Source organism: Podarcis gaigeae, assembly GCF_964106915.1.
Source record: "Podarcis gaigeae genome assembly, chromosome: 1".
Lineage (NCBI taxonomy): Eukaryota > Metazoa > Chordata > Lepidosauria > Squamata > Lacertidae > Podarcis > Podarcis gaigeae.
Window position 1 is genome coordinate 86079168 of NC_139678.1, and position 27998 is coordinate 86107165.

The following is a 27998-nucleotide window of genomic DNA, read 5'->3' on the forward strand; positions in this document are numbered from 1 at the left end:
TGTGGGTCAAGAGATTTATTAGACTTCTTGCCTGTTTAGGAAATCTACATCCAGTGAAGAGACAAAAAGCTTTGCAATTTCCAATGGTCCCATTAAAGTATCACTTCTGAAATAATTCTTAAATACTTTTATCCTTAGGAAAAAAAATGTCCCATCCCTCCCCATTTGGTGTCATTCAGCAAAGGGTTTCCTCACCAGGGAAATCTTTTGAGCACCCTGCAAATGCAAGCAAATAAATAAATGTCATGGGGTAGGAGATGATGCCTTCCCAGATGCTACCACCCAAGTCACAATATTGGGACTGTGGGGGGCCTTCTGAGCTACGCTGCTAGCAAGGGACATGCTTATTCCTTGTTGTCTTGATGACTTACCGAACTGGTACCAGACAAGGAAGAAGTAAGAGCGTGGGGAAGGGGCAGATTCTGGTTCTGACTAGTGCACAAAGTGCTATGGGATTTCTTTAAGGAGATGAATGAAATTAGGGCATCTGGAACCCAGCTAAGGGCTGCTTCACATGTGACTATTTTCAGAATGGATATTACTTGCTTGCAGGAAAAGATTGTATACAACAGCTTTACAACTAAATTTTCAAAGATTAACAGCCTGAGAAAAATATAACCAATTTCCCCACAAAAAATCTATTAGTCATCTTTGGCACATGGATGGTCCCAGGGAGAAGGGAGCGGGGGGCGGGAGAGAGAATAAATGAACTCTTTTCATTAGAAGACTTAACTGCCAAATCACCTCAAAGTTGTTATTACACACAATTGCACAAGCAACTATTTGTAAGCTTTGTGTACACTGCCACCTGGGGTGAGCATGAGGGTCTACTGTTCTGCATGTACACACAGCACAAAGCCACATTTTCCAACACACATGTGCACATGCGGAAAACTAGTGTGAGTGCTCATCAGACACTGTTGTGTGCATGATATGTATTTTTCCTACACAAAATTTATTTCCTTGGAACAAAACTTCTGACACATGAAGAGGCTCCAAGAATGGACCTGTGCATCTCCTTGGCAAATGCATCTTCCCAAACCCATGTTTACCAAGGGAATCTGATTGTTGTGTGCATGCATGTGTACAAGGATGAATCAGTAGATGGGAGTGTTTAACACTCCCCCTGCCTACTGCTTCTCCTTGGCAAGTGCTCTCCCAGGTAATCTCTGTCGTCATCGTCCCCCACCCCCCCAAAAAAATCTGGGTTTCTTTCCTTTCTTGAAATGTGGCTGAGCTTTTTTTAAAAAGGCCAGGGAAGGGATTGCATCAGAGAATTGGTTGGTTGGGAAATTGTTACATAACGCCCCGCCAAAAAACAAACAATCAAACTGATTCTCTCCCGCAAATGTTACCCCCACAATGCTGCATAAGTGTGGTCTCATAGGAACAAGTAGTTCCACCATCCTGAGATACTATGCTACTTCTGAGAATATCCAGGACAGAACAGCTAAAATTGAGCATGTAGTAGACAGTGCATTTCTTCCCTCACATAAGCACAGGCATCAGAATCTCTGCCGGGTTAATAGAATGGGGACTGCCCTGTTAGAGTGCTGTGATAATGGAGGAAGATTATCTACCCAGTAATTACAACCCAATAATTCTTCTCCAGTACCTTCAGGAAGCAAAGGATGGTTTTACAAAAGGTAACTGAATCCATCTCTCCTGCACCTCCATTTCTCCTCCCAGTTTGCTCTAACAGAAACTAGGTATTCCAAGTCCTGCTCTCCAGCAGGACAGTCAATATGTCCTACTTTGCAGAGGACAGCCTTCTGTTTGGAGGGGTGGCAAAGGACAGTCCTTTATTTCAAGGGCTGCCTACTGTGAATCTGGATTAAAAAGAAAGAATCCTAAGAAAGGAGAGCAGCAGAGGAGTGGGGAGGCTTGAAGCTGCCCATCTACAGTTATCACCTGGAAACAGCACACAACATTCACTAGGTCACTGTCTTCCCTGCTATGAAGAGATGTGTGTTTCTATTTAAATAACAAGTTGTTATTTCTAAATTTGCAACTACATATAAATTAGTATATGCAAATCAATGGTTTTGATTATGCATTTCCTGGGGGGTGGGGGGGATTGTGTAAATGTCCATCCTACCCTTTAGGTGATTTCCTTTCAAGATTACTTAACATGAGTTAACATCCTTAGTTAAACTGTTTTAGCCTCCTTTTGATGAGCGTTCAATACTTAAAGCACATTGATAAGGCACATTTCTCTCCCCTATGCAAACCCCTGTTCTTTCAGTGCATGGTTATTGCTAGTAGCAGATGGCATGGTGGGGTGGCGGTGTTCACCTGACCTCCCGTCAATCGGATCTACTGGTTACTGTGAGGTAGAGGGGTGAAGTGACAACACTGATGCAAATGCACTGGGAGAAACACAAATTTGTCTGGCTCAACCTTACTACTGCCTTGCCCCTGAGCTACCTCCTGGTAAGTAGCCGCAATGCAACCAACAGGACGTCAGGTGCAAGCTGCCAGTGTCCACTACTGATTATAGGTGGAGTGATTCTTTACTGAATCTGAGAATGAAATGAGGCATTATAAGTATTCCAGGCTTAAATTCACCTGATCCAGAGAAGACGGTGTGATTTTATAAACAACCTTCACTTTCTACTATCTCTTCCCTCATCATAACTCGTGCCTACCTCTCCACTTCAGGGCTGGTGCACTACCTATTGTCCCACTCACAAGCCCAGTTGACTGGCAGCTGGAAAGAGCATCAGAAGAGTCCCATATGTCTTCCTTACAGCTACTTTGCCTGCCACAGTGCTAGGAGGAGCACCACATGGATGTCTGCCGAGAGAAAGTGTCCTGCAGGCCCCCCATACTCAGCCCTCCCAGATACCTTCTTGTAGCAGCCCACCCCTCCAACTTCCCCAGTCTGCATATTGAGATGCAGGATTTCCTTCCCCTCATTCATTCACCCCAGGCTTCCAGGCCTCCACTCACTACCTGCATCCACCTGGTTAACTCCCCCTCTATCAGAGGCTCCTGAACCAAAATAGCAGCATACAACCCTGTCATTGGGCATCCCCTTCTGTAACCTGCCAAAAAGGGGGCAACTCAGATAGAGGTCAAAACCTCTCTTTGGCCCTTATGCCTGGGAAAGGGTATAGGGAGCCAGTGGCCTCACCTTTCCCCCACATTCAGGATTCTGGCTACCATGCAGTCCCTCCCTATAACCACAGGAGGTGACACCTGGTTTCTCCCTCTTTAAGGGGCACCTGATGACGTCGTCTCATCTCTCAAACTGTGCTGTGGCCAATGGGTGGAAGCTGTTCGAAGCCAGGAGCATTCGGCCTAGGCGATAGAGAAGTGCAGGGTACCAATGAACGCCTTCTGGTTGAGTCTGCTCACCCCCTGCCAGGCTGCGAAAGAGTCGAAGGGGCCAAAAGGCCAGCTGGGCCAGGTGCTGCTCCTGCACCAAAGCAAAACAAGATGCTACCACTCCATCCACCACCACCGTCCCATGGCGAGTGAGGGGGGCATAGGCCCCAATATCCATCTGCACTGAGGCTGCTGCTACCCTGGCTGGTCTTAGCTCACTCCCATCTGTCACCAGCACATATTGGCCTGGGTGTACCAGGCTGGCAAAAATAGCCTTCATGGGTGCAGTGGCATTCTCCCCCACAAAAAGGAGGTGTGCTGCAGTGAGGGCAAGGCGGCGGGGTGGATCCCGCGTCTCAATGACGTGGAAAGCAGTCCGTGCCGATGATGCCTTGTCCAGAAATGCCAGGAATTCACTGTATATGGGACGGCCTTGCTCATCCATGGCTTGGACCCGCTGCCCAGGCCTCAGTGCCCACACTGGAATCTTGGTCCCGCTTTCTAGAGTTGCCAGTGCCTGGGCTGGGAAACAGCCTCCTGTCTTTGCCGCTGCTGAATGCTCTAGACAAAGAGAGGGAGAGGGAGAAACAAATAGAGAGACCAGCCCAGTTACTAGAGGGAGGGAGATTTGATTAAGGTGCAAATAAGTAAACATAAATGAAATTTGGTAAGATTTAGATGGGCTATGGGTGGTTGTGATGAGGGTAAGTTTTGTTATGGGGGCCTTTCAACTGGAATCAAGTGGCCTCTGTTTTGTAAGTTGGTGGAGTTCATATAGACTACTGTTCATATAGACTACTGTTCATATGAACAGTACAGTTCATATAGACTACTGATTAATTCATCTAGCAGGGGAGTTGGGAAACTTTGCAGTCCAAGGACCACATTCCTTTCTAAGAAACCCTTTGGGGGGGGGCAAATGCCAGTGGTGAGTGGGGCCAAAGACAGTGAATGTAAATTTCACCTTTGTACAGCAGGTTAGCTTCTACACATACCCCTTCCTACACTCCATCCAGGGCAGAAGTTTAATTGGGGTTCAATGACACATTTCAGCCATTCAGGAACACTCAAAGAGGAGTGCAAAGCAGGGGCAGTAGGGGCAGGATTGAGAAAGGGGTGTGCTGAGGAGAGTTTCTAGTACCAGATAGAGAGGATGGAGGGCCTGATATATGATGTCACATGCACAACAGCACATTTATCATTCATCTGAAATAGCCTTTCCCATCTGATTGCTCTCCAGAGGTTTTGGACTGCAACACCCATCAGCACCAGCCAGCATGGCCAATGGTCAGGGATGATAGAAGTTGTAGTCAATCAACATCTGGAGAGCTACAGGTTGGGAAAGGCTGATCTTGATTAACCAACACCTAGGATCCAATGGTCTTATTGAGTATATCTACACAACTAATTTGCACCAGCTAAATAAAAAACATTGGTTAACGGTCATGTCTTCCTCAAATATGCTGGGAATTGTGTGGTAAGGGTGCTAGCAGGCAACCCCTATTTCTGTTTCCTCCTTCCAATTATAGTTTGAATGAATGAATGAATAATGCACACTCTCAAACATCAACAACAAATATTCTACCACTGATCTTTTACACAGTATAACAAAGATAGCAAAGACTATCTTTGTTATACTTGGGAGGAAGTGATCATGCTCTCCTGGGTTGGAAGATACAGAGGCAAGGGAAAACTGAGTGTAGTCAGACACACACTCTGGACTTTAAGAAGGCCAATTTTGAAAAGCTGAAGGAGCTACTGGGTGTGATCACGTGGTCAGAAATGCTTGGTGAGAAGGGAGTCCAAGAAGGATGGAAGTTTTTAAAAGGAGAAATATTGGAGGCCCAAATGCAGACAATACCAACAAGAATGAAAAGTGGGAGGCATCTAAAAAAACCAGTATGGCTGCATAAGGAGCTTACAGATGAACTGAGAGTTAAGAAGGGCATGTATAAGAAATGGAAGAAAGGGGAAATCACAAAGGAGGAGTATACATGAGTAGCCAACAGTTGCAGATGGAAAGTCGGGCTAGCTAAAGCTCAGAATGAGCTCAGGCTTGCAAGAGAGGTTAAAAATACTAAAAGGTTTATTCAGCTATGTCTGAAGTAAGGAATAACAAGCAAGTGGTGGGTCCTCTGCGTGGGGAACACAGAGAAATGCTATTGGGTGAAAGAAAAGGTGGAACTACTCAACACCTACTTTGCCTCTGTCTTCACTCAAAAGGAAAGTGATGCCCGACCTGGTGATAACAGAATAAATGATGTAAGGAGGGAGCTGCAGCCCAAAATATGAAAAGAGGTAGTAAGGGAACACCTAGCTACTTTAAATGAATTAAAATTTCCAGGGCCTGATGAACTGCAACCAAGGGTACTAAAGGAGCTTATGGATGTAATTTCAGAGCCTTTGTCTATTATCTTTGAGATTTCTTAGAGAACAGGTGAGGTCCCTACAGACTGGAGGCTGGCAAATATTATCCCCATCTTCAAAAAGGGGAGAAAGGAATAGCCAGGCAGCTAACGACCAGTGAGCTTGACATCAATACCAGGGAAGGTCCTAGTACAGATAATTCAACAGTCGATCTAAGAGCATTTAGAAAAGGGTGCTGTGATTACTAAGACCCAGCATGGTTTTCTTAAAAATAAGTCATGCCAGACCAATCTGATTTCTTTTTTTGATGTAGTTACAAACTTGGTGGATCAGGGAAATGTTATGGACATAGTGTATTTTGATTTCAGTAAGGCTTTTGACAATGTCCCCCAATATATTCTTGCGAGAAAACTGGTAAAATGTGGGTTGAAAAAGGTAACTGTTAGGTGGATTTGTAGCTGGTTGACTGACCAAACTCAAAGAGTACTCATTTATAGTTCCTTGTCATCCTGGAAAAACATGACAAGTGGGGTGCCGCAGGGTTCTGTCCCGGCCCCATTGTTGTTCAACATTTTTCTAAACGACTTGATTGAATGAATTGAGGGGATGCTCATCAAATATGCATATGACACCAAACTGAGAGGGGTAGCTAACGGCACAGAAGACAGAATCAGAATTAAAAATGACCGTAACAGATTGGAGAACTGGGTGCAAGCTAACAAAAAGAATTTCAATAGGGACAAATGTATGGTTCTGCACTTAGGCAGGAAGAACATGATGCACAAATATAGGATGGGGGTCATCTGGCTTACTAGCAGTACATGTGAAAAGCATCTATGGGTCTTGGTGGACCCAAGCTTAACATGAGTCAACAGATTGATGCATCAGCAAAAAAGCTAATATTATTCTAGGCTGTATCAACAGAAGTATAGTGTCCACATCAAGGGAAGTAATAGTACCACTCTATTCTGCCTTACCTCCCTGCTCACTCCGTCTGAAGCAATAATTTGCTCTCCACTTGCAAATGCAGACACTCAAAACTGGCTTGCACTGACTGTAATTCCAAGTGGACACACTTGGAAAACTGTGTCCAATTCTGGGCACCACAATTTAAGAAGGATGTGGACAAGCTGGAACATGTGCAGAGGAGGGCAACCAAGATGATCAAGGGTCTGGAAACTAAGCTTTATGAGGAGCGCTTGAAGGAGTTGGGTATGTTTAGCCTGGAAAAGAGGAGACTGAAAGGAGATATGATAGCCATCTTCAAATATCTTAAGGGCTGTCACATGGAAAAGAGAGCATGCTTGTTTTCTCCTGCTCTGGAGGGCAGGACTCGAACCAACAGCTTCAAGTTGCAAGAAAGAAGATTCTGACTAAACATTTGGAAAAACTTTCTGACAGTAAGAGCTGTTCAGCAGTGGAACAGACTCCCAAAAGAGGTGGTAGGACTCTCCTTCCATGGAGGTTTTTAAACAGAGGTTGGATGGTCATCTGTCATGGATGCTTTAGCTGCTGCATTGCAGGGGTTTGGACTTGATGACCCTTGTGGTCCCTTCCAGCTCTAAGATTCTGTGATTCAATGATTCTCTAACTGCTTTATAGGTTTGGCAAACACAGTTTTACTGCCCTTCAGTAAATCTGCCTCAGTCTACTTCCTCAGTCTACTTGTAGTGCTTCTTTGGTTAAGATCTGTATTTACTATTTGGCTTCTGCTTGGAAGTAAAAAAGGTGGGAAATTAATGACATGTAAAGCAAGAAACCAGGGGACGCAGGTGGCGCTGTGGGTTAAAGCCTCAGCGCCTAGGACTTGCCGATTGAAAGGTCGGCGGTTCGAATCCCTGCGGCGGGGTGCGCTCCCGCTGCTTGGTCCCAGCGCCTGCCAACCTAGCAGTTCGAAAGCACCTCCGGGTGCAAGTAGATAAATAGGGACCGCTTACCAGCGGGAAGGTAAACGGCGTTTCCGTGTGCGGCTCTGGTTCGCCAGAGCAGCAATGTCACGCTGGCCACGTGACCCGGAAGTGTCTCCGGACAGCGCTGGCCCCTGGCCTCTTAAGTGAGATGGGCGCACAACCCCAGAGTCTGTCAAGACTGGCCCGTACGGGCAGGGGTACCTTTACCTTTACCTTAAAGCAAGAAACCATTCTTTAGCCATCAGCCTTCAGTGAAAGGGTAGGAAAAGCCACCCTCTAAAAGTGGGTGGGTTCAACAGCCAATTAAGAGCATCAGAATAGATCTGCTCAGCCTGAGAAACAAGGACCACAATAAGAAGAAATACTTACTTTTCAAAAAGGCAGCTATGGCTTCTGAAGCTCACATAACCCAGCAAACAATCAGAAAGCTGGTAAAGCACACATAGTTTCTAAATAGTACTGATGTAAATTTCTTTAAAACTTAACAGAAGCCCTGCTGGATGAGGCTAAGGGCTCATCTAATTGAGTATCCTGCTCTCACAGTATCCCATGGAAAACAAAAAATAATAATAAATAATACGGCCTTGGTCCTGTATACCTGAAGGAGCGTCTCCACCCTCATCGTTCAGTCCGGACACTGAGATCCAGCGCCGAGGGCCTTCTGGTGGTTCCCTCATTGCGAGAAGTGAGGTTACAGGGAACCAGACAGAGGGCCTTCTCGGTCCTGGTGCCTGCCCTGTGGAACGCCCTCCCTTCAGATGTGAAGGAAATAAGCAGCTATCTTATCTTTAAAAGACATCTGAAGGCAGCCCTGTTTAGGGAAGTTTTTAATATTTAATGCTGTATTGTTTTTAACACTCAATTGGAAGCTGCCCAGAGTGGCTGGAGAAACTCAGCCAGATGGGTGGGGTATAAATAATATATTATTATTATTATTATTATTATTATTATTATTATTATTATTATTATCATTATTATCATTATTATTATTACCTGCTAGCAGGACCTCCATACAACAGTGCGATGATGGCAATATAAAGCATATTGTATCATTGACTTCCCTCTAGCTAGTTCTTCAGATCCCTAAGATGAAAGGAGAGCCTCCCCAAGGTAGCAGAGAATATGTCCCGTTCTCTCTAGGCACTTTTCATGTCCAACTTCCTTGTACTTAACAAAAACAGTACTCTTTTCCTCCAATTCTCAGTTGGTTGTTTTTCAGTAATGATTCTAAACAGTTCTTTTTTCAGGGAGCACTCAAGGGTATACAGTATCAGTAGCCCCCACCCAGCCCTGTTAAAAGTGTAGCGCTTACTGTAACAACTTCATGGTGAGCACTGGCATCTTTTTCCCCCCTTAAAAAAAGCACTGATTCTAAAACAAACAAGCAGCCACCCACAGCCTTGCAGAAGACGGGCAAGAGGGCAATGCCTTTCTTTCTCCTATTCACTTCACCATTTGCAAGAATGGGGGTCCCTGTCTACAAGGAGCAGCCAACACAGCCCCAAGCTCACCTTTGGATCTGGCATGCAACTGACTTGTGAGATAATCTCAGTTTTGTGCAACATCTGTGCTATTGTAGGTCAGATTTAACCACATGCAAACAGATGTTGGTATGTAGAGAGCAATGGAGTTGGTACGGCAGAGCAACTCAGAGAGTGAGCTGCTATAGGCATGTTCTCCCTTTCATTCTTTCTCTCTCTTAGTCCCATGTGTGCAATAAGTAAATAATAAAACGGTCTACCGTACTCATATAATTCATTTGAAACCAATTGCTATGTCTATATGAAATGCTAAAAGTTGTCACCATGTGGGAAGAAGACACTTAAAAATGGAGAGTTTTGCAGATGCCATGCCATAGTCATGCATCTGCATATCTCCATTGTTCAGTCTTGGCTCACAGATGATATAGTCATGGCCAAGTGACCAAGGGTGCCCTTTTGAGCATACCATATGTCAATTGAAACAGTAAAAATCAATACACAATGTATCTTCATTGTTTGGGAAGGGTCACAGCTCAGTGAAAGAGCACATGCTTAGGTCCCAGGTTCAATCTCCAGCATTTCCAGGTAGAACTGGAAAATATTCCTGTCTGAAACCCTGAAGAGCTGCTGCCAGTTAGTTTAGATAGTACTGAGTGGTCTGACATTGAAAAAGGCAGCTTCCTCTGTTCTTATGACCTGCTTGCTACATGGATGATACAGTCAAGAAGGTGCTCCTGGTACCATGAGCAAGACTGTGCCATCTCTGTGCCAAGTCCAAACAATGAAGATATATAGAGGTGCAATGAAAGAATCCCCTTCCAGAGTCTGATAAGTGCTTTACAGGAGACATTTTTTGTGAATGTTCAGTTAATTGGCATTCATCCATGGAAGAGAAATCAAATGAACATTTGAGGCAGTGTAGGATGTATGTTCATTAAAAAATATATCATTTTAAGCCTTATAGGTAAAAATACACTGAGCCTGTTCTAAAAGAGGGTTTTGTGGTTTTTTTGCTATGGGATCAGATTCAGTGGCTATGGCCAAGCTAGTGTGCAACCTGGAGGGATTGTAGTGGTAGTTGTTGTTAGTTTGGTTTCAACCCAAGTCTCCAGTAAAAGGGCAAGTTTAAATATAAAAAGCTAGTATAGCTCATTTTTTTTAAAAGGAGGTAAGACTTACAGAAGCCAAGTGGATGAAGAGATTGGGGGAGGACAGAGGACAGACAGACCAGGCCACACAAATGGTACAAAAATAAAGGCCATTTATTAAGGTACTTATGGCAGGCCAGCTGCCCTGAATACACACCATTTCCAGACACTTAAAAGTCCTCCATTAAAGCAGTGTTTGCTTCTCTCACACTTTATCTTACACAGGCCAGGACATTCCTTCTGTACTCAGTATGTTCCACTGCATCAGGAGTGACCAACCCAAAGCCCTCCAGATGCAGCTGGACTACAACTCCCATCAATGCTCATTATTGGTCTTGCTGGCTGGGGCTGATGAGTGCTAGAGTCCAAATACCTGGCAGGCCACAGGTTAGCCATCCTGGCACTATACATTAGCCCTACCCACCATCCATCAGCCTGAAATACTGGAGCAATGCCTCCCTTCCAGAATAGCCTGTACCCAAGTGCTTGTCTCCACCTGTAGTAAAACCTGCACCCAGGATAAACTCTCTAGTTTGGGTCACGCTCATCCTTTTTGCCCCACCCAGTCTCCATCAAAGCTGTTGCCAACCCTCCAGCATCCAGTGCTTTCCCTGCAAGATTGTGCTGCTTCTCTAGTCATTTACTACCAAGACAGTTTCCCAGTCTTTGGCACTTTGTAGTGTTGCAACATCCTTTTGGAAGCATGGGCACCCAGAAGCAGACACAGCATCCCAGGAATGTGTGCAGCATCAAAGAGACAAATCAAAAGTGTTTTCCTACTCCTGCTAGAGGAGCTCAGAGGAAATGGACAGTCTGTAGAGCTCCACAGTCAAGATGCCCAGCTTGGAGGTGGCAGGCCACAGTACCCAGTGCAACCATTTGAAGAATTATGCATAATTTTTTATATCCACCGCACTTAGACCTAACTTGCAGCTTTGTAGATTTCAAGGCTTTGGGGACCCAAAGTTCAAAGGGACAAAAAGTGCTTGTTTCTTAGCCACTTGGCTGGCACAGCTTTCCTGGAGAGTATAAAGTGGCACAGTCCATATTGGTGCCAGAGGGGAGAAGGTTGTGCTCCACTCTGGCTGAGCCAGTCTCTTTCTCCAGCGCTGATCTCTCCTGGTGTGCTGCAGTCAGGTAGGTGGAGACTCGGCTGTTGGGTCAGGCAGTATAAGCTCAAGGCAGGGCAAAGGCACTTCCTTCCCATCAACCAGAGACCCTGTGGGTCTGGAAAGGGCCGGAACACCAGCAGCTCATGCTAATGGTCAAAGGATAGGAACAAGATGCCACAGTCAAAGTGTGGTACTCTGGCCAACAGGGGGAGAACCTCAGCACCTAATCCCAACAAACAACTCAGGCCCCTACTGTCCTTAATATACCTAGGGCTGGACCAAACCTTTTGCTGCCCACTGCTTGCAGAAATCTACATTTTTTTTTCTGGATGAGAGGATGTGCAGCTCAGATGAAAAATATTAGCCAGGTGTTCAACTGGGAGAGTATTTGCAGGGAAATATTTCCTGTGGTTTTAACAACCAGATCTTAGAGCAGGTGTGCTTGGTCCTAGCCCAGTGAGGGAGACACTCGGGGGAACTAAGCCAAACCAAGATTAGCCAACACTAACATAAGGTATTTAACTGCATGCAGGGATGGAAGAATATCTGTGGTTCACCAGCTATTGCTGGACTACAACTCCCATTATCCCTGATCATTGGCCATGCTGGTTGTGGCTGGAGGGAGTTTGGGTTCAACAATACTGGTAGGTCCACAGGTTCCCCAGTTCTGATGAACAGTAAGAATGGAGTACAGCATTGCTACTGTTATCCCACGGTGACCCACACAAGCAAAAATGTGCTCTCCAACCTTATAACTTACCCACTCCACCTTCCATTACCCCAAATCTTTCTTCAATTGTGCCTATCTCCCTTATTCATGATTCACAGATACTCTCCCACTACCTCCCCCATTCCTGCCAATCTCCCTCAATCCCATCTCAAAACTGATCCTTACCAGATTTGACAGAGCAGTGAATGTGAGCCTTAGATTCATAGTAGACCCAGTCGAAGCCAGCCTCAACAGCTAAACGTGCCAGCATCCCATACTTGTTGCGGTCACGGTCAGAGGTGGTGATGTCAACAGCACGGCCTTCATAGTGCAGCGATTCCTCTGAGTGGTGCCCATCTTCATCCCAGCCCTCTGTCACACGCAGCTTTACCCCTGGCCACTGGTTCATTACCGAGATGGCCAGAGAGTTTAGGCGATCCTTGCAGCGCTATGGGAAGTGGGTGAAAAGTGACAGAATAGAAATAGATTAGCATCATGCACCTACACATAGAGGAGAGCATTACCTGGAAGTACAAAACTTGGATTAGATTGGGGTGGCCATGTGTCGTTCTTGACAAAGGACAACCCTTTCTTTGAAAGGGTGGCAGAGAATAGTAATAGTAATATTGTAATAATAGTAATAGCAGTACTAGTAGTAAAATAATAATAATAATAATAATAATAATAATAATAATAATAATAATAATAATACTTTTATTATTATATGCCACCCATCTGGCTGGGTTTCCCCAGCCACTCTGGGTGGCTTACAGAATATATAAAACATCAAACATTAAAAACTTCCCGATACAGGGCTGCCTTCAAATGTCTTCTAAAAGTTATGTAGTTCTTAATCTCCTGAACATCTGAAGGAAGGGCATTCCACAGGGAGGGAACCACCAGAAGATCCTTGGAGGAGGACCTTAGTGTCCGGGCTGGATGATGGGGGTGGAGACGCTCCTTCAGGTATACTGAAAATCTGTTTTTGTTTTGTTTCGCAATGTGTAAATGGGTAGCCTAGATTAAATTCCCCACCATATCAAGCATTGCTTAGCCACAGTCCAGAACATTTACCACCTGGGCAACAAAGAGCCACACCTGGGTCAACACACATGCAGCCAAATGATGTGATAACATCCTGACATGATAGCAATTCAGTCCACTACTAGATGTTAAAGTCACTTTGCTTTTCAAAATGTATTCTACATTCTTGTTAAACTCCTTAATAATAATAATAATAATAATAATAATAATAATAATAATAATAATAATTTTATATACAACCCTTTATCAAAAGATCCTAGGGTGGTGTACAACATTAAGAACACATTTTATAGAGCATAACAATAAAAACCTAATAAAAAGCACAATAATAGATAGCATAATAATAAAATAATCATAATAACAGCCACTCCCCCAGCTTTAACAGACCACAGATTATTTAATGGACAAAGGCCATATAATGGACAAAGGCAAGCCTCTCTGGGGAGAGCATTCCACAGATTGGGGGCCACCACAGAAAAAAGACTCATTCTTGTGTTGCCACCCTCTGAACCTCTCAGGGAGTGAGGACATAGAGCCTTGGATGACAAGCGCAGGGTCTAGGTTGGTTTGTATGGGGAGAGGCTGTCCTTAGGTATTGAGGTCTTGAGCTGTGTAAGGCTTTATAGATCAAAATCAGCACTTTGATTGGGTTCAGCAGCTAATTGGGGATAATAATAAAAACCACCTTACATCAAGGGCACTGGCTCCCCACAGCGCCTTGGCCCCACAATCTCTTTCTCAGGGGTCCAGACCCCTTCAATGTTCAGAGGGCCCCACGTGTGATGTCCTGGCGTAGCATGACATTGTGTGTGTGTCATCAGGACATAAAGACATCATGTCATAAAGATGTGACATAAAGATGTTGTGTTGGGCCCCTTCAATCCTCCAGAGAAGGTGGTACCTCTCCCTTACATAGAGACATAATGGTCCCTCTCGATTGTCAGGATTTTGCAGGAGGGATTCAAGCACATACTGGGACTTTAGGTGTGTGCAGTTAAGGTGGATTAAAAGTCTCCAGTGCACAACAAATCCTCCTTAAAAAAAGACTTTCTGCAGTTTGGAAAATGATTGGAGAATGCATTGAAAAGTGGGATAAACTAATGACTAACAAGATGTGTAAACACTCCAAAGTAGATCAGGATGGGTACAAGATGGGAGATGATTACCATATAACTGCCCTGTAAACAGAGGGACGCAGGTGGCGCTGTGGGTTAAAGCCTCAGCACCTAGGACTTGCCGATCGAAAGGTCGGCGGTTCGAATCCCTGCGGCGGGGTGCGCTCCCGCTGCTCGGTCCCAGCGCCTGCCAACCTAGCAGTTCGAAAGCACCTCCGGGTGCAAGTAGATAAATAGGGACCGCTTATCAGCGGGAAGGTAAACGGCGTTTCCGTGTGCGGCTCTGGCTCGCCAGAACAGCGATGTCACGCTGGCCACGTGACCCGGAAGTGTCTCCGGACAGCGCTGGCCCCTGGCCTCTTGAGTGAGATGGGCACACAACCCCAGAGTCTGTCAAGACTGGCCCGTACGGGCAGGGGTACCTTTACCTTTAAACAAATCAGAATGAAAGCTCATTAAAGCCTAGTCATACTGTAGTCTAATCTCTGTGTAAAGCAAGTCAGGGTGAAAGTTCAAGAAACGGGTAATCTGGAGGGGCCCAGTTTCTCAGATCAGCTCTTGTTCCTGCACAAGTAACATGGGTTCACCCATACCACTTTTTAAAACGCATAAGAGAACTTTTGGCAAAGTTAGAGAGATGTTGTATGCATGTGCACAGAGTTGCAGGATTTGTAGATAGACCTCAATTATTTTTGTAGCATCCCCACGCCATTAAGTTTTTTCTAGGTATCAGGAACTCATTATTAATATATAGATATACACACCATATGGGGATGTCATGCTCTATTGCTTCTGTCCATACTGAACAATATTAAATTCATTGCTTTACTGTCCTATTTTCCCTCCATGCCCTATTCCTGAACCTCACTGATTTGGCTTACAAGTAAATGAATCACGAAATATGTCACTTGTGACTAAAGTCCTGCACAGACCTAAAAGCTTACATTAACCCTGGGATACCTGCACAGGCCATTCTGAGAGCAGCCAAACTGAGTTTCTTTCAGGATGCCGATTGATTGGTAATGACCCAGGTGATCACGTATACATTGGTGCTGTCAGGGCAGGACTTTGAGGCAAAGGTCCAGTGCCCCTTTCATCAGAACAAGCAGAAGTCCCCCCATCCTAAATACAGCAGTGCTGATTTCCCACAACTGAAATAAAATGAAATAAAATGAAATAAAACACATTTCTATCTAATGAGGGTGTGTGCGTGTGCTAAGTTCAGAGTCAGAAATGTCCTAAAACACCACGTCACTCATGCTGCAATATTCACACATACAGTGGTACCTCGAATTACATACGCTTCAGGTTACAGATTCCACTAACCCAGAAATATTACCTTGGGTTAAGAACTTCGCTTCAGGATGAGAACAGAAATCATGCAGCAGCAGCAGGAGGAGGCCCCATTAGCTAAAGTGGTGCTTCAGCTTAAGAACAGTTTCAGGTTAAGAACAGACCTCCAGAACGAATTAAGTTCTTAACCCGAGGTACCACTGTATTTCATGAAATCCTGGGACATCACAACAGAGAAGCAGCCCCACATTGGAATGTGTGGTTTTGTGTGTGGAAAAAGAGGGGAGAATCATCCCAAACTGCAAAAAGACAGCAAAGCCCTTCCATGTGTGACCTTGGAATGTGGCCAACAATCTGCAAGGATGAAAGGCCTGACCCTCCCACTCCTTAGGTCACGTTTCACTCAGCCTTGAGAAGAGGGCAAAGAGCAATGCAGCAGAAGCACAAGGGTGAGGCAAAAAACCCACCCCTGCATTCAGAGGAAAGGTCATATATGGCCAGGGCTGGCCTTTGTCCCTAGTAAAACAGGGCAGGCACAAAGGGCTATCCCAGTTTCTACAACCACACACACCACTGTTTGTTCTGGACCTCAAGAGATAAGGTGCTACAGAAGGCAACAAACAGTGTTTTATATATGAGAGAGATTTAGTTATTTCCTTAAAATACCATAGGAAAGGTGAGGGTTACATAGTTTGGGGATACATAGTTGGGTTCCCATCCCCATCTCTGGCTCACTTTTCCTTGTAACAACAGTTAACAAACCACTCCAAATCATCTTAACTTTGCATACTGTAGAAACAAACAAGCTGATGAGTCTCTTGGTAAATCTGGCTGCATAAGGTTTTGTGGGATTATTATTATTTATTTTATTTTATTCATTTTCTTACCCACCCTTCACCATATGGTTCCTGGGTGGAGTACAGCAATGCTTTTTAAAAAAATAAAGTACAATATTAAAACCAGTTTAAAACAAATGTTAAACTGCAGACCAAGAATAAGGACTAGCTCTAGACAGAACACCATGTTAAAATGCTAACTCCTGAGTTAGTGAATCCAAATACATGGGCTGTTCCTCTCATCAAAATAACTCCTCTTAATACAGCCTTCAGACAAGACTTTGTTTGTTATTCCTCACAGTCAGCCGCACAGGGAATAGCCATTGTACCCATCACCTTCACCTCACATTCATACTCTTCCAGGCTATATCATTTACCCAGAGCAATGGGAGAGCTCATGGGAGAATTACATAGGGAATCACAGGGTACATATTCTTCTGCATTGGGAATAAATTCAGAACTGATTCACATATATGCTAATTCCAGCTGTAGCCAGAAGGTGTCAGCATAGAGCTGCAACAGGAAAGCCGATTGGCACAAGGCAGGTGCTTTAATTCATTGACCACAAGGCAAGTTCTAAAGAAACACCTCTGATGCTCAGATATAGGAACAGATACTCTCAGAAAGAATCCCCAACATTTGGTGCTGAGGCTGCTGTACCATGGTGAAATATGAGCTGCAATGAAGGGTTTGGAGAAAGCAGCAGAAGAGGAAAGGGTCAAACTATAGTAGCTATGTAAGCCCCAGTGCCCAATCAATTCTCCCAAGGCTAACAGCATAGGGGCTACATGTTGAGCAGTAAAAAAGTGGGATTTTGTTAGATATTTGTGCTAGATATTTGGTGAAGCACATAACACGTCTGCCCTTCTCACCATCCAAGGGGATAATCATAAATTGTAAATATAAATACAGGGTACATTTTCAGACTGCTGCTATTTTCTGGTGGGATTCAACCACATATTGACAAATTCAGGCAGCACAATTATACCTGATTGGCAGCTCTTGTGTAACAAGCCCATTTTCTCCAAAGACTGCACTTTTTGCAATAAGGGAAGTTACAGAAATGCACTGGAGGGTGTGAGATAACACTTGCTTTGATGCAACATCATTCAGCCTCATTAATGTTGTCTAATTTCTCTGCAAACAAATCAAGGCTGAATGCTCAGAAAACAGCACATGGAGCGGTACATGCTCACATATGAAAGGGATGAGGTTCTCCTCATTTCTTGCCTCAATTATTGAGTCCAATTCATCAGTAAAAGGACAAAATTCAGCAAGCCCTGCTTCCAACACTATACCCACATATATTCAGCCACAAATATTCTCCAGGGTTCCCTCTCCACACCCTTAGAATGGAAGCCACATTCCAGCGCATGCAGTCAGTGATGCTATGAAGAACTTGTCCATGGTGAAAGGTGGGGATAGGAACTATATTTACTAATCATTTGGCAATACCAGCACTGTCCATTTGCTCCTTGTCCAGAAAATGTAACCTACAGGAGTGGCTAACCTGTGGCCTTGCAAACATTGTTGGATTCTAACATCTATTAGCCCCAGCCAACAATCCCAATGGTCAGGGGTAATGGGGTTCACAGTCCAGCTGCTGCAGGTTAGCCTTCACTGATTTATATTATAATGGACAGATCTACAGTACACTTTAGAGAAGGGCTGGTAAGTGTTAGTATGGTATAGAGCCTAGAAAACAAGCAATACCTGGGGTTCAAATCCCCATTCAGTAATGAAACTCACTGGATGAGTAGTCATTATCTCTCAGTCTAACCTACTTCTCAGGGTTATTGTGAGGATAACAGGGATGAGGGAGAGAACTACATATACCACTTTGAGATCCTTGGAGGAAGAGTTGGGTTTTAAAAATTAGCAAATAAGCCTTAATGGCAAGGTAAAGAAATGGCAAGTGGCAAGCAAGGAACTACATTGTTTCTGTTTTATACAGCACTGTACACATTGCTTGTGCTAAATAAAGGTTAAATACAACCCACAGTATTAAGTAGGCAGAGCTGGAAGTTTCTGCAGCTCAACTTCTTGGAGAGGACCAGGGCTCTGCTAACAGGCCTTGGATAGACAGGGGGAATTTACCCAGCCTGCATATTTCTGTGCTGCTCAGAAAGGTATCCACTGTTGTACAAATTGATACCAGCTCCACTAGGTTTCTGGCAACTTTTGGACTGGAAAGCAAAGAATGGCACTTATTCCTGCAGGAGCACTGAGCAGTGAATAGACATCATGGGGACCATGAAAGCCACCTCCAGGAGGGACAGTTGCTTGAGGTGCTTGGAAGATCAATTGTCTTGGTAGAGTCAGAGGACGATGGCTGGAGCTGAGCACTAGACCCTAGAACTAGTACTCTTTCCCCTATCAGTTTGAGAGGGGGAAAGACCAGCAGCAGCTCACAAACGAATACCAGCAGCCTGTTCATAAGCATTCTTGATGCTTTGTGCTAATGATGGTATTGGGGCTGTTGTCCCACTTTCAATAATGTATGCACTTGCAAAGGTTTTGGGGTGGACGTACTACTTTGTTTCCTGCCAATCTATATCCTGTAACCTTTTGATGGAATTCTATAACTTTCTATACCATTGGTGTTCTGGGTTTGGTGGCTGCTTCTTTTTCTGCCTGCTTTTCTTGTGCTACTGTGCAACAGTACCCCGCCCAGATGGCAATAATGCAATCATATTGAGGGAGCATCACAGAACATCTAATAAAGCAGAATGATGTGTGAACAGTTCAGTATAAATCCACCACTAATGCAATATTATTGCATCAATCACATGTTGCAGAATACACTCACAAACCTCCCTACCTCCGCCCATGCATGCATGCATGCACGCTCCAATCTGGAGGAGCCCAGACGATGTTGGCCTGGCCTAACTTAAGCTCCCTGCAGATCATGGAGAGGGAGCTTTGGTTCAGAGAGCAAGGAGAAGGAAGCTGGGGCTGGGGGGCGGAGATGGGTGGAGAAGAGGTGAGGCAACTATTCCTGGGCCTTATCTCCACCTCTGAGCTCAGGCACCAGAAGCAAACAGAGACTGACATTCTTGAGAAAGATGGAGTGATAAGGACATGTGGGCGGGATCCTGTTGCCCAGGGATATGCAGACCCTTGGACTTGATGAAACTCAAGTCAAGAGCAATAAGAAACCAGCAATGGGGGTGGGGGTGGAGATGTAAGGAAGGGCTGAACAAGAGCACCCCTCATGCTCAGGTGATACATTTTGAACCTCGCATCATGCCTCAGAAGCTATGCCTTCAGCATGCCTGCCTGCTCTGGAGAGAAGGTGGGGATGCTGACAAAAGTCCAAGTATTATCAGGTTAGCTTGTTGCTGTAAACATACACAAACATCATTCGGTTTCAGGTTCCCTCATCCCTAACCACTGATCATGCTGCCTGGGACAGATGGGAGATGGAATCCATCTTCTGACGGGCCAAAGGTGGTTCTTCCCTGAACTATAACATGCTAAGTGATACTTCTAGCAGAGTCTCTTGAATGGGGAGCCCTTGTTGAAAGTCACATAGATCCCAAACCCTGTTAATAGAGGCAATGCATGATTTTATGTTATGATTGTTCAGCCAGATAATCCATCCCTATACCTAGTCAAGCTGCCATGTGCAACACCAGTGACCCTCTTTGGTTTTGCCTACTCTGTCACACTCTCTGTATTTTAACCAGTGACAGACCCCACCCCCATGCCCCTAGGGTGGGTGAGAGCACTGACCCAGCAGACCTCCAGCTGCATCCCAGAGGCTTTAGGAGACTCACCTGCACCATAACCCTGACTTGTGGCAGGCAGGGTGGCAGACCAGGAGGGGAAAATAGCTCTTTATCTGCATTCCTGGAGCCCACAGGCATTTCTCTGGTGATACCGAAAGAGTCCTACATAACTTCCGGCTCCACAGTACCCATCCCCCAACTATCACCATCCCAGGTTCCAGCTCCAACGGGCAAGACTTGTGGAATTTACAAGAGGGAATAGTCCCCTGTGTAAGCATCTCAGTCATGCTTGTGTCAACATCTTCACAATGCTCAGCACTCACCTTGCTCAAATATCCTTCCAGCAACCCTGGCCAGCAGGGGAAACTGAGGCATGGGGGAGGGGGGAAATAAGCCCCATTCAACATCTTGGTGTCAGAACCGAAACCTGCAGGTTCTTGCAACTATGTCATTTAGGGAGGTGTTAGGAGCACCCCCTCCCTATTTCCCCTGTCTTTCAGAACACAGGGCTCTGTACAGAGCAGTAGCCACATCTCATTGGGTCTATACTCCAAGAGGCAGTTCTAAAACATTCAGTGGGCCTAGATCTTTCTGACATCCCCTGTCACTCCAGAGGTCTAATCTACTACAACCAGTCTATTGTACTTCTTCCCCTACCCCACCACAAAAAAAGAATAGCTGGCCAAAAGCAGCTGGACCCTAGCAATTCACCTCACAGGCCTCCCTCCCAGCCTTTCTTCCCACTATGCATTGGTTATCGCAGACTATTGTCAAAACTGAGGCTTTAATCAAGGGTTGAGGAACCTGTGGCCCTCCAAATGTTGCTGGTCCACAACAACATCTGTAGGGGGCATAGGTTCCCCATCCCTGCTTTAAACGTTAGGGGTTTGTTCGTTTTTCATTTACCACATCTGTAATGTAAAACTTCCACTTGGCTAAAATGGGCATCCATACATGCACACAAACAAACAAACAAACAAACAAACAAACACTACAGGGCTTTTTTTAAGGGTCCAATATGAAAACGCTCCCAGACCTGGGGACAGAAGGGAGATTGTTTTCCCCAGTCCTTCCTATTCTAGATTTAGTATATAACCCTATTTGGGGCCATCATCTCCTCAAAACAGGCTAAATGGAGAATCCGGATGGTTTTTAAAACAAAGATTAGACTCTGAATAGTTTGCTTTTTAAGAATTAGCTTTGATGTTACAGTATGCTTAGAAGGTGGCCTAGTGAACTCTAGGCTGCCTATAGACAGTCAGATTCTTTGCTTCCAACTTAATAAGCAGGATCACTTTTCTATAACAATCCCCCAAGACAGATTCTATCCCAGTTATGTTAACTGGAAAGCTAGGGCATCCTTTTCAAAATGTCCCAAACATAAGGATCAGCCTACCAATTTCCCCCACAACTACTTCCCCCAGGTCAATTCCCCACAGACGTTAGCCAGAGGTAAAGCAGTGGGTAGGCAATGAGGTAAAGCTAAACACCTCCCTCCTGCCTACTAATTCTCCCCTGCAAAACCTCCTTCCCCTTTACATGGTAAACATAGGATTGGAAAAAGCATGCTTTCTGTGCAATAATGTCATTCCAATCTCCATCTGAGTTAGCATACTCAGGATCCTGCTCCACATTGTGTTACGTGATTCTTGGGTAAGCACATTATAACAAACTTTTTTACCCCAGGACTTATAAGTGAAGCAGAGGCTCTTGGGAAGGGAAGGGTGTGATGTTTCTGAACAGGTATCACTTGCGTATTAATTCTACTGGCACTTTCAAGGAAGGAAATCCCACTGAAGTTACTGAAACTTATTTCCATGTAAACACATTTCAAAGACTAAAATGGATCTCCATATTTTTTATTTTTAAATAATTTTAATTAATAAATTCTTAGTTTTCAAAAATACGTGCATTGTGTCTTTTTTCAAATTGTGTTTTCTACAAATCAGTTTAATTTGCTGTGAGACATTAATGTTGCATGCAGTATTAGGTTGGGAAGAAAAGAGGTGGAAAGAGGGGAAGGGTGGGCATGGTGCATGGGGTGGGGTGGGGATGCTTCTATTCTTCCATGTAGTGTATGTGTGGGATTTTGTGTCAGCATCACTTGTGTGGGTTCTCTTTCTATTCACTTGTAATATTTCTTTGGTAGTGAGAGAGGTTGGGGGTAGCCTAGGGTGTGGTTAGTTGTCTTTTGTTGGCTGTAGTGAAATTTGTTTGTATGTGTGAGGGGGTGGATTTTTGGGTCAGGTTAGCCATATTGATTTGTATGCTGTCAGTGGATTCTTGTTGTTGTCTTGTTTGACTATGTATGTGATAAAGGGGAACCATACTCTTCTATTCCATGCATCTTCTTCTATTTGTCCCCATGTCAGTAATGGATCCCCATATTTAGCTTGGAAAGGGATTTTCCCTTCCCATAGTCAGAGACTGGCTGGGGACTAAAAGAGTCTGGTTTCAGCTTTTGCTGTAGCTGCATGTGACATGTTGAGCCTGCTAGGCATGTTTTACAGGGCTCTAGCTCAGTGGTGGAGTATCTGCTTTGCATTCAGAAGGTCCCAGATTAAATCCCCAGCATCTCCAAGTAGGAGTGAGCTTCTCCCATTTGAAAATCTGGAGAGCCACTGCCAGCTGGTGTGAACAATACTGAGCTAGATGCACCAATGGTCTGATTTGATGTAAGGCAGCATCCTATGTATGCTTATCCCTAGTCCCATAGGCTTTTCTGGCATGGCGTACTTGAATCCCTCCTGCTCTATGGCTATAACAGCATAGGAGCCAACTCCTAGCAGCTGTAGGGGCTTCAGCTGCCACAGTAAAATATTTGAGGGGGCTGGGCCCCCACACAGTGGCGTAGTGTGGGGGGTGCAGGGGGGCCCGGCCGCACCGGGCGCAACATCTGGGGGTTAGGGGGCACAAATCCACGGGTTAGGGGGCGCAAATCCACGGGTTAGGGGGCGCAAATTACTTGCCTTGCCCCGGGTGCTGACAACCCACCCTACGCCACTGCCCCCACAAAGTTTATAAGCATTCCCATTCAAATGGTGTGTGTGCACTGTGTCACGTGACTGATTATGTGGGGCGGGCTTACCTGAGCCCCACAATATTTTATTCAAGTTGGCACCGCTGTATCACAGTAATTGCCAATGTGGTGCCCTGCAGATTTTTCAGACTACGACTCCCATCATGTTATGCTGGCTGGGTTTGAGGAGAGTTGCAGTCCAAAATATCTGGAGTAACAGGCTGACGAAGACTGCTCTGCCATGTCATCTGATACTGAACTGCATTTTTCTTATATTGTTGGGTTTAACTGAGTGTCAATAGCATCTGAAGAGCATAATAAATAACCCACTACCCTCTAGCCTGGCATTCTGTTTTCTGACATGACGAAACCAGCACAATATTCCTAGGTGGTTCACAAGCAGAGCATGTCCTCAGATCTTTCACTATCCCTTGTTAATCTCTATCATTTGATATGCAAAGTGGGCAGCAGCCTCTGAAAATGAATGTTAAAACTTTTGACTGTTGGAGCTAACAGCTGCCAACCACCACTTAGATGTTTTCATCTAAGCCAGGAGTGGACAGAAGGCTGATCATGATTAACCAGTGCAATGGCACAGGTAATTGGACTTAACAGCCTAACAGCCCATCCACTCATTAGATGGTAATGTGCATTGTTTCACTTGCTTCAGAATGTGATAAATCAACCCCAACATATTTGGAGCCATCCTGCTTATTCTCCCAAGTGGGGCCCCAGACTTCTGCCCCCAAGTCCTGCCCCTGTTGATACAGCTGCACCAGTTTCTGGTGATCCACCCAGTACATGCTGGCTGCAAGAATTCTTACAAAGGATGTTGGACAAGATGGACTTTGGTCAAAGCCAGCAAGGCATGTTTGTTTGTTTGTTTACATATTTAAATATTTATATCCTGCCCATCACACCACAAGTTATGTGAAGGGAGCCTGAGTACAGTATGCAACTTAGATCACATTTGTAGAATACAAGAATTATGTTCTTTCTTTTTTAAGTAGACCACTCAAGACTGATCTATTTTTTAAAAAGTTTGGGACATGGTGGCGTCTGCCTGTTGCAGAGTAGATCGAATTAGGTCACAATTAAAGATACATTGATTGTTCTTTTTATTTATTTAAACAATGCTATTAAAACCAAGTGGCAAAGGTCATCTTCAAGATATGGCATTCCTGTCAGTTGAGACATCCAGAATATAGCCTCCCTATCCTAAAATCCAGTTTCTGGGATTGATTGTACACACAAAGCACTTATCCATGCCTAACCACTTGCCCAAGTGCCAATATTGGGTACTGCTTCCCTACCTATCACACTTTGGGTGCAATCCTATGCAGTGGCGTAGCGTGGGGGGTGCAGGGGGGGCCGGCCGCACCGGGCGCAACATCTGGGGGTTAGGGTTAGGGGGCGCAAATCCACAGGTTAGGGGGTGCAAATTACTTGCCTTGCCCTGGGTGCTGACAACCCACGCTACGCCACTGATCCTATGCATACTTACATGGGAGCAAGCTGTACTGAACTTAGTGGGATGTAGTTATGGCAAGATGAGCGCTGCAACCCCAGAGTCGTCTGTGACTGGACCTAATGGACAGGGGTCCCTTTACCTTTACCTTTCCACACTAAAGCTGCAGACCTTAACACACTTTCTAGGATGTAAATCCCATTGAACACAGTGGAATTTACTTTTGGGCAAAGCAACATAGAATGAAACTGTGGGGCTACAATCATCAGTCTACTTGAATAGCTGCCAGGTCCCCTTTGTGGAGAATGAGCCAAAACAGAACTCTTGGTAAACCCAGTCTTAGGGGAGAAACCATAGTAAAGGGGCATTGGAGAGAAGCCAAAATAGTTTCCAATAGGGAATGTGCTGCTTGAATTAGATGCTAGGGAAATGCTTTCTGCAGTGATGGGGAGGACAAACAGCAGGTCAGGGGGCACATATGCCCACCCTTGCTGCCTTGTAAGGTCAAATATGTGCAACCACTGGAGGTAGGTATCAAAATATTGCCCCCCCCCACAGGTTGTTTTTGCTAACAGGCAGGTGCCTTGCTATCACAACCTACTCTCTATGCAAACAAGCTATATGGACAGTGGCTATAGAGCTGGACCTAGATCAGAAATCGGGATCCAGTGGCTCTCCAGATGTTGTTGGACTCCTACATACAGCAGTCCCAGTCTGCATGACCAATGCCTAGGGATATTGGGAATTATGGTCCCCCAACCATACATGAACAGATCCCTGTATGAAATCCTCTCAGCCACAAAGCTCCACTGGGTAACCTTGCTTGCACTGTACTTTTCAGCCTAGACTATCTCACAGAATTGTTCAGTCTATAATAAGAAATATGTTGCAAATCTGTGCTGTGGTGATTACCTCTATGGAAAAGGGTGTGGGGAAGAATAAAGTTCATAATAATAATGATTCTTAATGCACTTCAACTATCATTTTCCTCCACATTACAATATGTGTTTCCATATTTCAATTTATGCTGGTGCCTGATGAGACATCTCATTTCTTGAAAGAAATTGAGAGCAGGGATGAGAGAGGGAGGGAGAGAAATGAAAGGATTTAATGCTGTCTGTGAAACTAAGCAGGCAGGCAATCAATCAATCAATCAATCCCCAAACACCTCAATTTCTCCCCATCACCATCCTACCAACCCTTCAAAGTGCTGCGCGCCTCTGCCGGATTGGGACCATGCACACATAGAACTTCATTTGTGGCAATCCTTTGTGTAACCTCTCCAAGGGAAATGCAAAGGGTAATGACACAAGAACTGGCCTTCACAGTGGTGGCTCCTTGATTGTGGAATGTTTTTCCCAGGGAGCCTGAGGGAGGCAAACCTGACATCTTGACTAGCTGTTTTGGGCACCAGGTAAAAATCATGTTTATTCACCCAGGCCTTGGGAGTTTAATTTCCTGAACATGTTTTTAAGTGGGGTGGGATGGAGTTGGATTTGCTCATCTATGCATGTCATTTTATGTTTTTATTCTTGTTTTATATCTATTTTGTTTTTTAAAGTTGCTTTGAGTTCATTCCTCCCCCCCCGAAAAACGCAACCAATATATATAATCAATAATAACAAGAAGTTGTCGCGGAACGCATCCGCCCTCACAACACCTAAAGAAGGGTGATTTTTCCCGTGCTACTGCTACCGATGCCAAGCGGATAAAAGGATCTGGCATTGATTATGCATCATCGCCCCTAAACTTTCATCAGGGTTTCCACCGGCAATGAGAGTCTGGATTGGGGAGCAGGAAAGTGATCGGAACCCGGAGCTGACTTCCAAAAAGCCATTCCAAAGGTCCCGGTAATCTCTCCATGCTTCCACGGTCATAGTGCCCGTAGCTACGCTTTGCTTTCCTCGAAAGCCGGCGAAACCCACAGGACTGGATATGGAGGTGACAGCAAACAGGTAGCCAGAGCCCACACGGAGTGAGCAGGTGCATTGGAGAAGGGAAGACGAGCCGCGAAGGATTCCTTCCCTTTTTCCGAAGGGCTCGCCGGCCACTTGGCACAGAGCAGCTCAGCGGAGCGCGGAGCCGTGTTTAGCTTAGCCACGGCAGAGGGCACGTGGGTTCGGGTTCTAGCGTGCCGCTCAGGTAGACTCGAATGGAGAAGGCAAGGCAGCGAAAGCGAGCGAAGGCGAGAGACGCGGCTGGAGCAGGGGCTGGGGTTGGTGCCTACCTGGGTCATGAGGCGATCGGCGCCCGTGTTCTCCTCGTCCTTGAAAATGATGTCCGGGTTGTAGTTGGGCGTGAGCTCCTTGAAGCGCTCGGAGTTGCGGGCGATCTTGCCTTCGTACCTGCCGCTGGCGCCCAGCGTCTTCTCGGGCACATTGGGGCTGAACTGCTTGTAGGCGAGCGGGATGAGCTTCCTGGGCGGGCGGCGGCGGCTGCCTACCACTCGGCCCGGCCCGCAGCCGCGCACCGGCGGCGCTAGCAAGAGCAGAGCGCAGCCGCTCAGCAGGAGCAGGAGCCGCGCCGCCTTCATGGCTCCGACGACGACGAGCGGGCGCTCAGCAGCAGGAGGAACTGCAGCAGCGGCGGTGGTGGCGGCGGCGGCAGCAGCCGGGCAGCCCCGGGCACCGAGCAGCGGCAGCGTCCATGCGGCGAGCGGGGCAGGTGCGCTGATGGGCCGCTCTGAGCCGGCCCGCTCCGGCCGCCGCCAATAAATAGCGTGGGCCCCGTTTGTTTTGGCTGCCGCGGTTAAATCGCCGCCGCGCTCTAGCGGTCAGCGCCGCCGCCGGAGCTGCTGCTCTCGCTGCCGCTGCCTCTGCTCGCGGCGCACGAGTGAGCGACAGAGAGGGGAAATTGAAGAGATCCGGGATCGGGGACCGCCAGGACCGCACCCAACCCGTGGCCGGCCCTCCCTCTCCCTCTTTCCTTCGCCTCCTCCCCGCGGAACCTGCCTGCCTGCCACTACCAGGGCCCGACGACGGGGAGAGGGGGCAGGAGCCCGACCCACCCCCGCGCCTCGCTCACCTGCTGTCATCGGGGGAGGCATACGCCACGGCAAACAGGGCCGCCCCTTCTCCCCCTCCCGCCTGGCGCCCAGTCCCAACTCCACGTGCGCCACGAAGAGGGGCCAAAAGGCTGCGGGCCGATGCACACGCTTACTTGGGAGTAAAGCCCACTTCTGTTAGTGTCAGTTCGGTCGCCGGAAAAAAGCCCCCACCAAGTGCAGGGTCGGTCTGCAAATGCCATTCTCCACCCCACCACAGTCCCAGGCTGCCACAATTGGCGCCAGTTCTGGCTGGGGGAGTTAAAACGGGTGCCCAACCCGCTCTCATATCCCTGGCTGGGATTACAAAAAAATAAAGAGGAAAGAGAGTTAGGGGCGGGTGCCCTCAGCTCCTCAAAGCTGCTTCCCCTGCTGATCCCTTAATGCCCCCC

At 46.0% G+C, this 27998-nt stretch overlaps 1 protein-coding gene and 1 long non-coding RNA gene across 3 annotated transcripts in view; one reads left to right on the forward strand and one right to left on the reverse strand.

Annotated features, from left to right (window-relative positions):
• On the reverse strand, positions 1-27994 carry IHH (Indian hedgehog signaling molecule). The gene is made up of 3 exons (XM_083747423.1): positions 26791-27994; positions 12244-12505; positions 1-3891 (listed from the first exon to the last, which is right to left on the reverse strand). Exons 1-3 carry the CDS (start codon positions 27094-27096, stop codon positions 3242-3244), a joined length of 1218 nt encoding a protein of 405 aa, XP_083603549.1. The 5' UTR covers positions 27097-27994; the 3' UTR covers positions 1-3241.
• LOC310852710 overlaps positions 1-27998 on the forward strand; it is a 99757-nt gene that overhangs the window by 6913 nt on the left and 64846 nt on the right. The window lies entirely within an intron of this gene.

Bases quoted from the DNA above. Each gene is read 5' to 3' on its own strand.
- IHH (XM_083747423.1), bottom strand. From the start codon at position 27,096: ATGAAGGCGGCGCGGCTCCTGCTCCTGCTGAGCGGCTGCGCTCTGCTC. The intron at 12,506-26,790 runs GTAGGCACCAAC...CACTTCCCATAG, and splicing joins CCGATCGCCTCATGACCCAG to CGCTGCAAGGATCGCCTAAA. The intron at 3,892-12,243 runs GTAAGGATCAGT...CTCTTTGTCTAG, and splicing joins TCACTGCTCTGTCAAATCTG to AGCATTCAGCAGCGGCAAAG.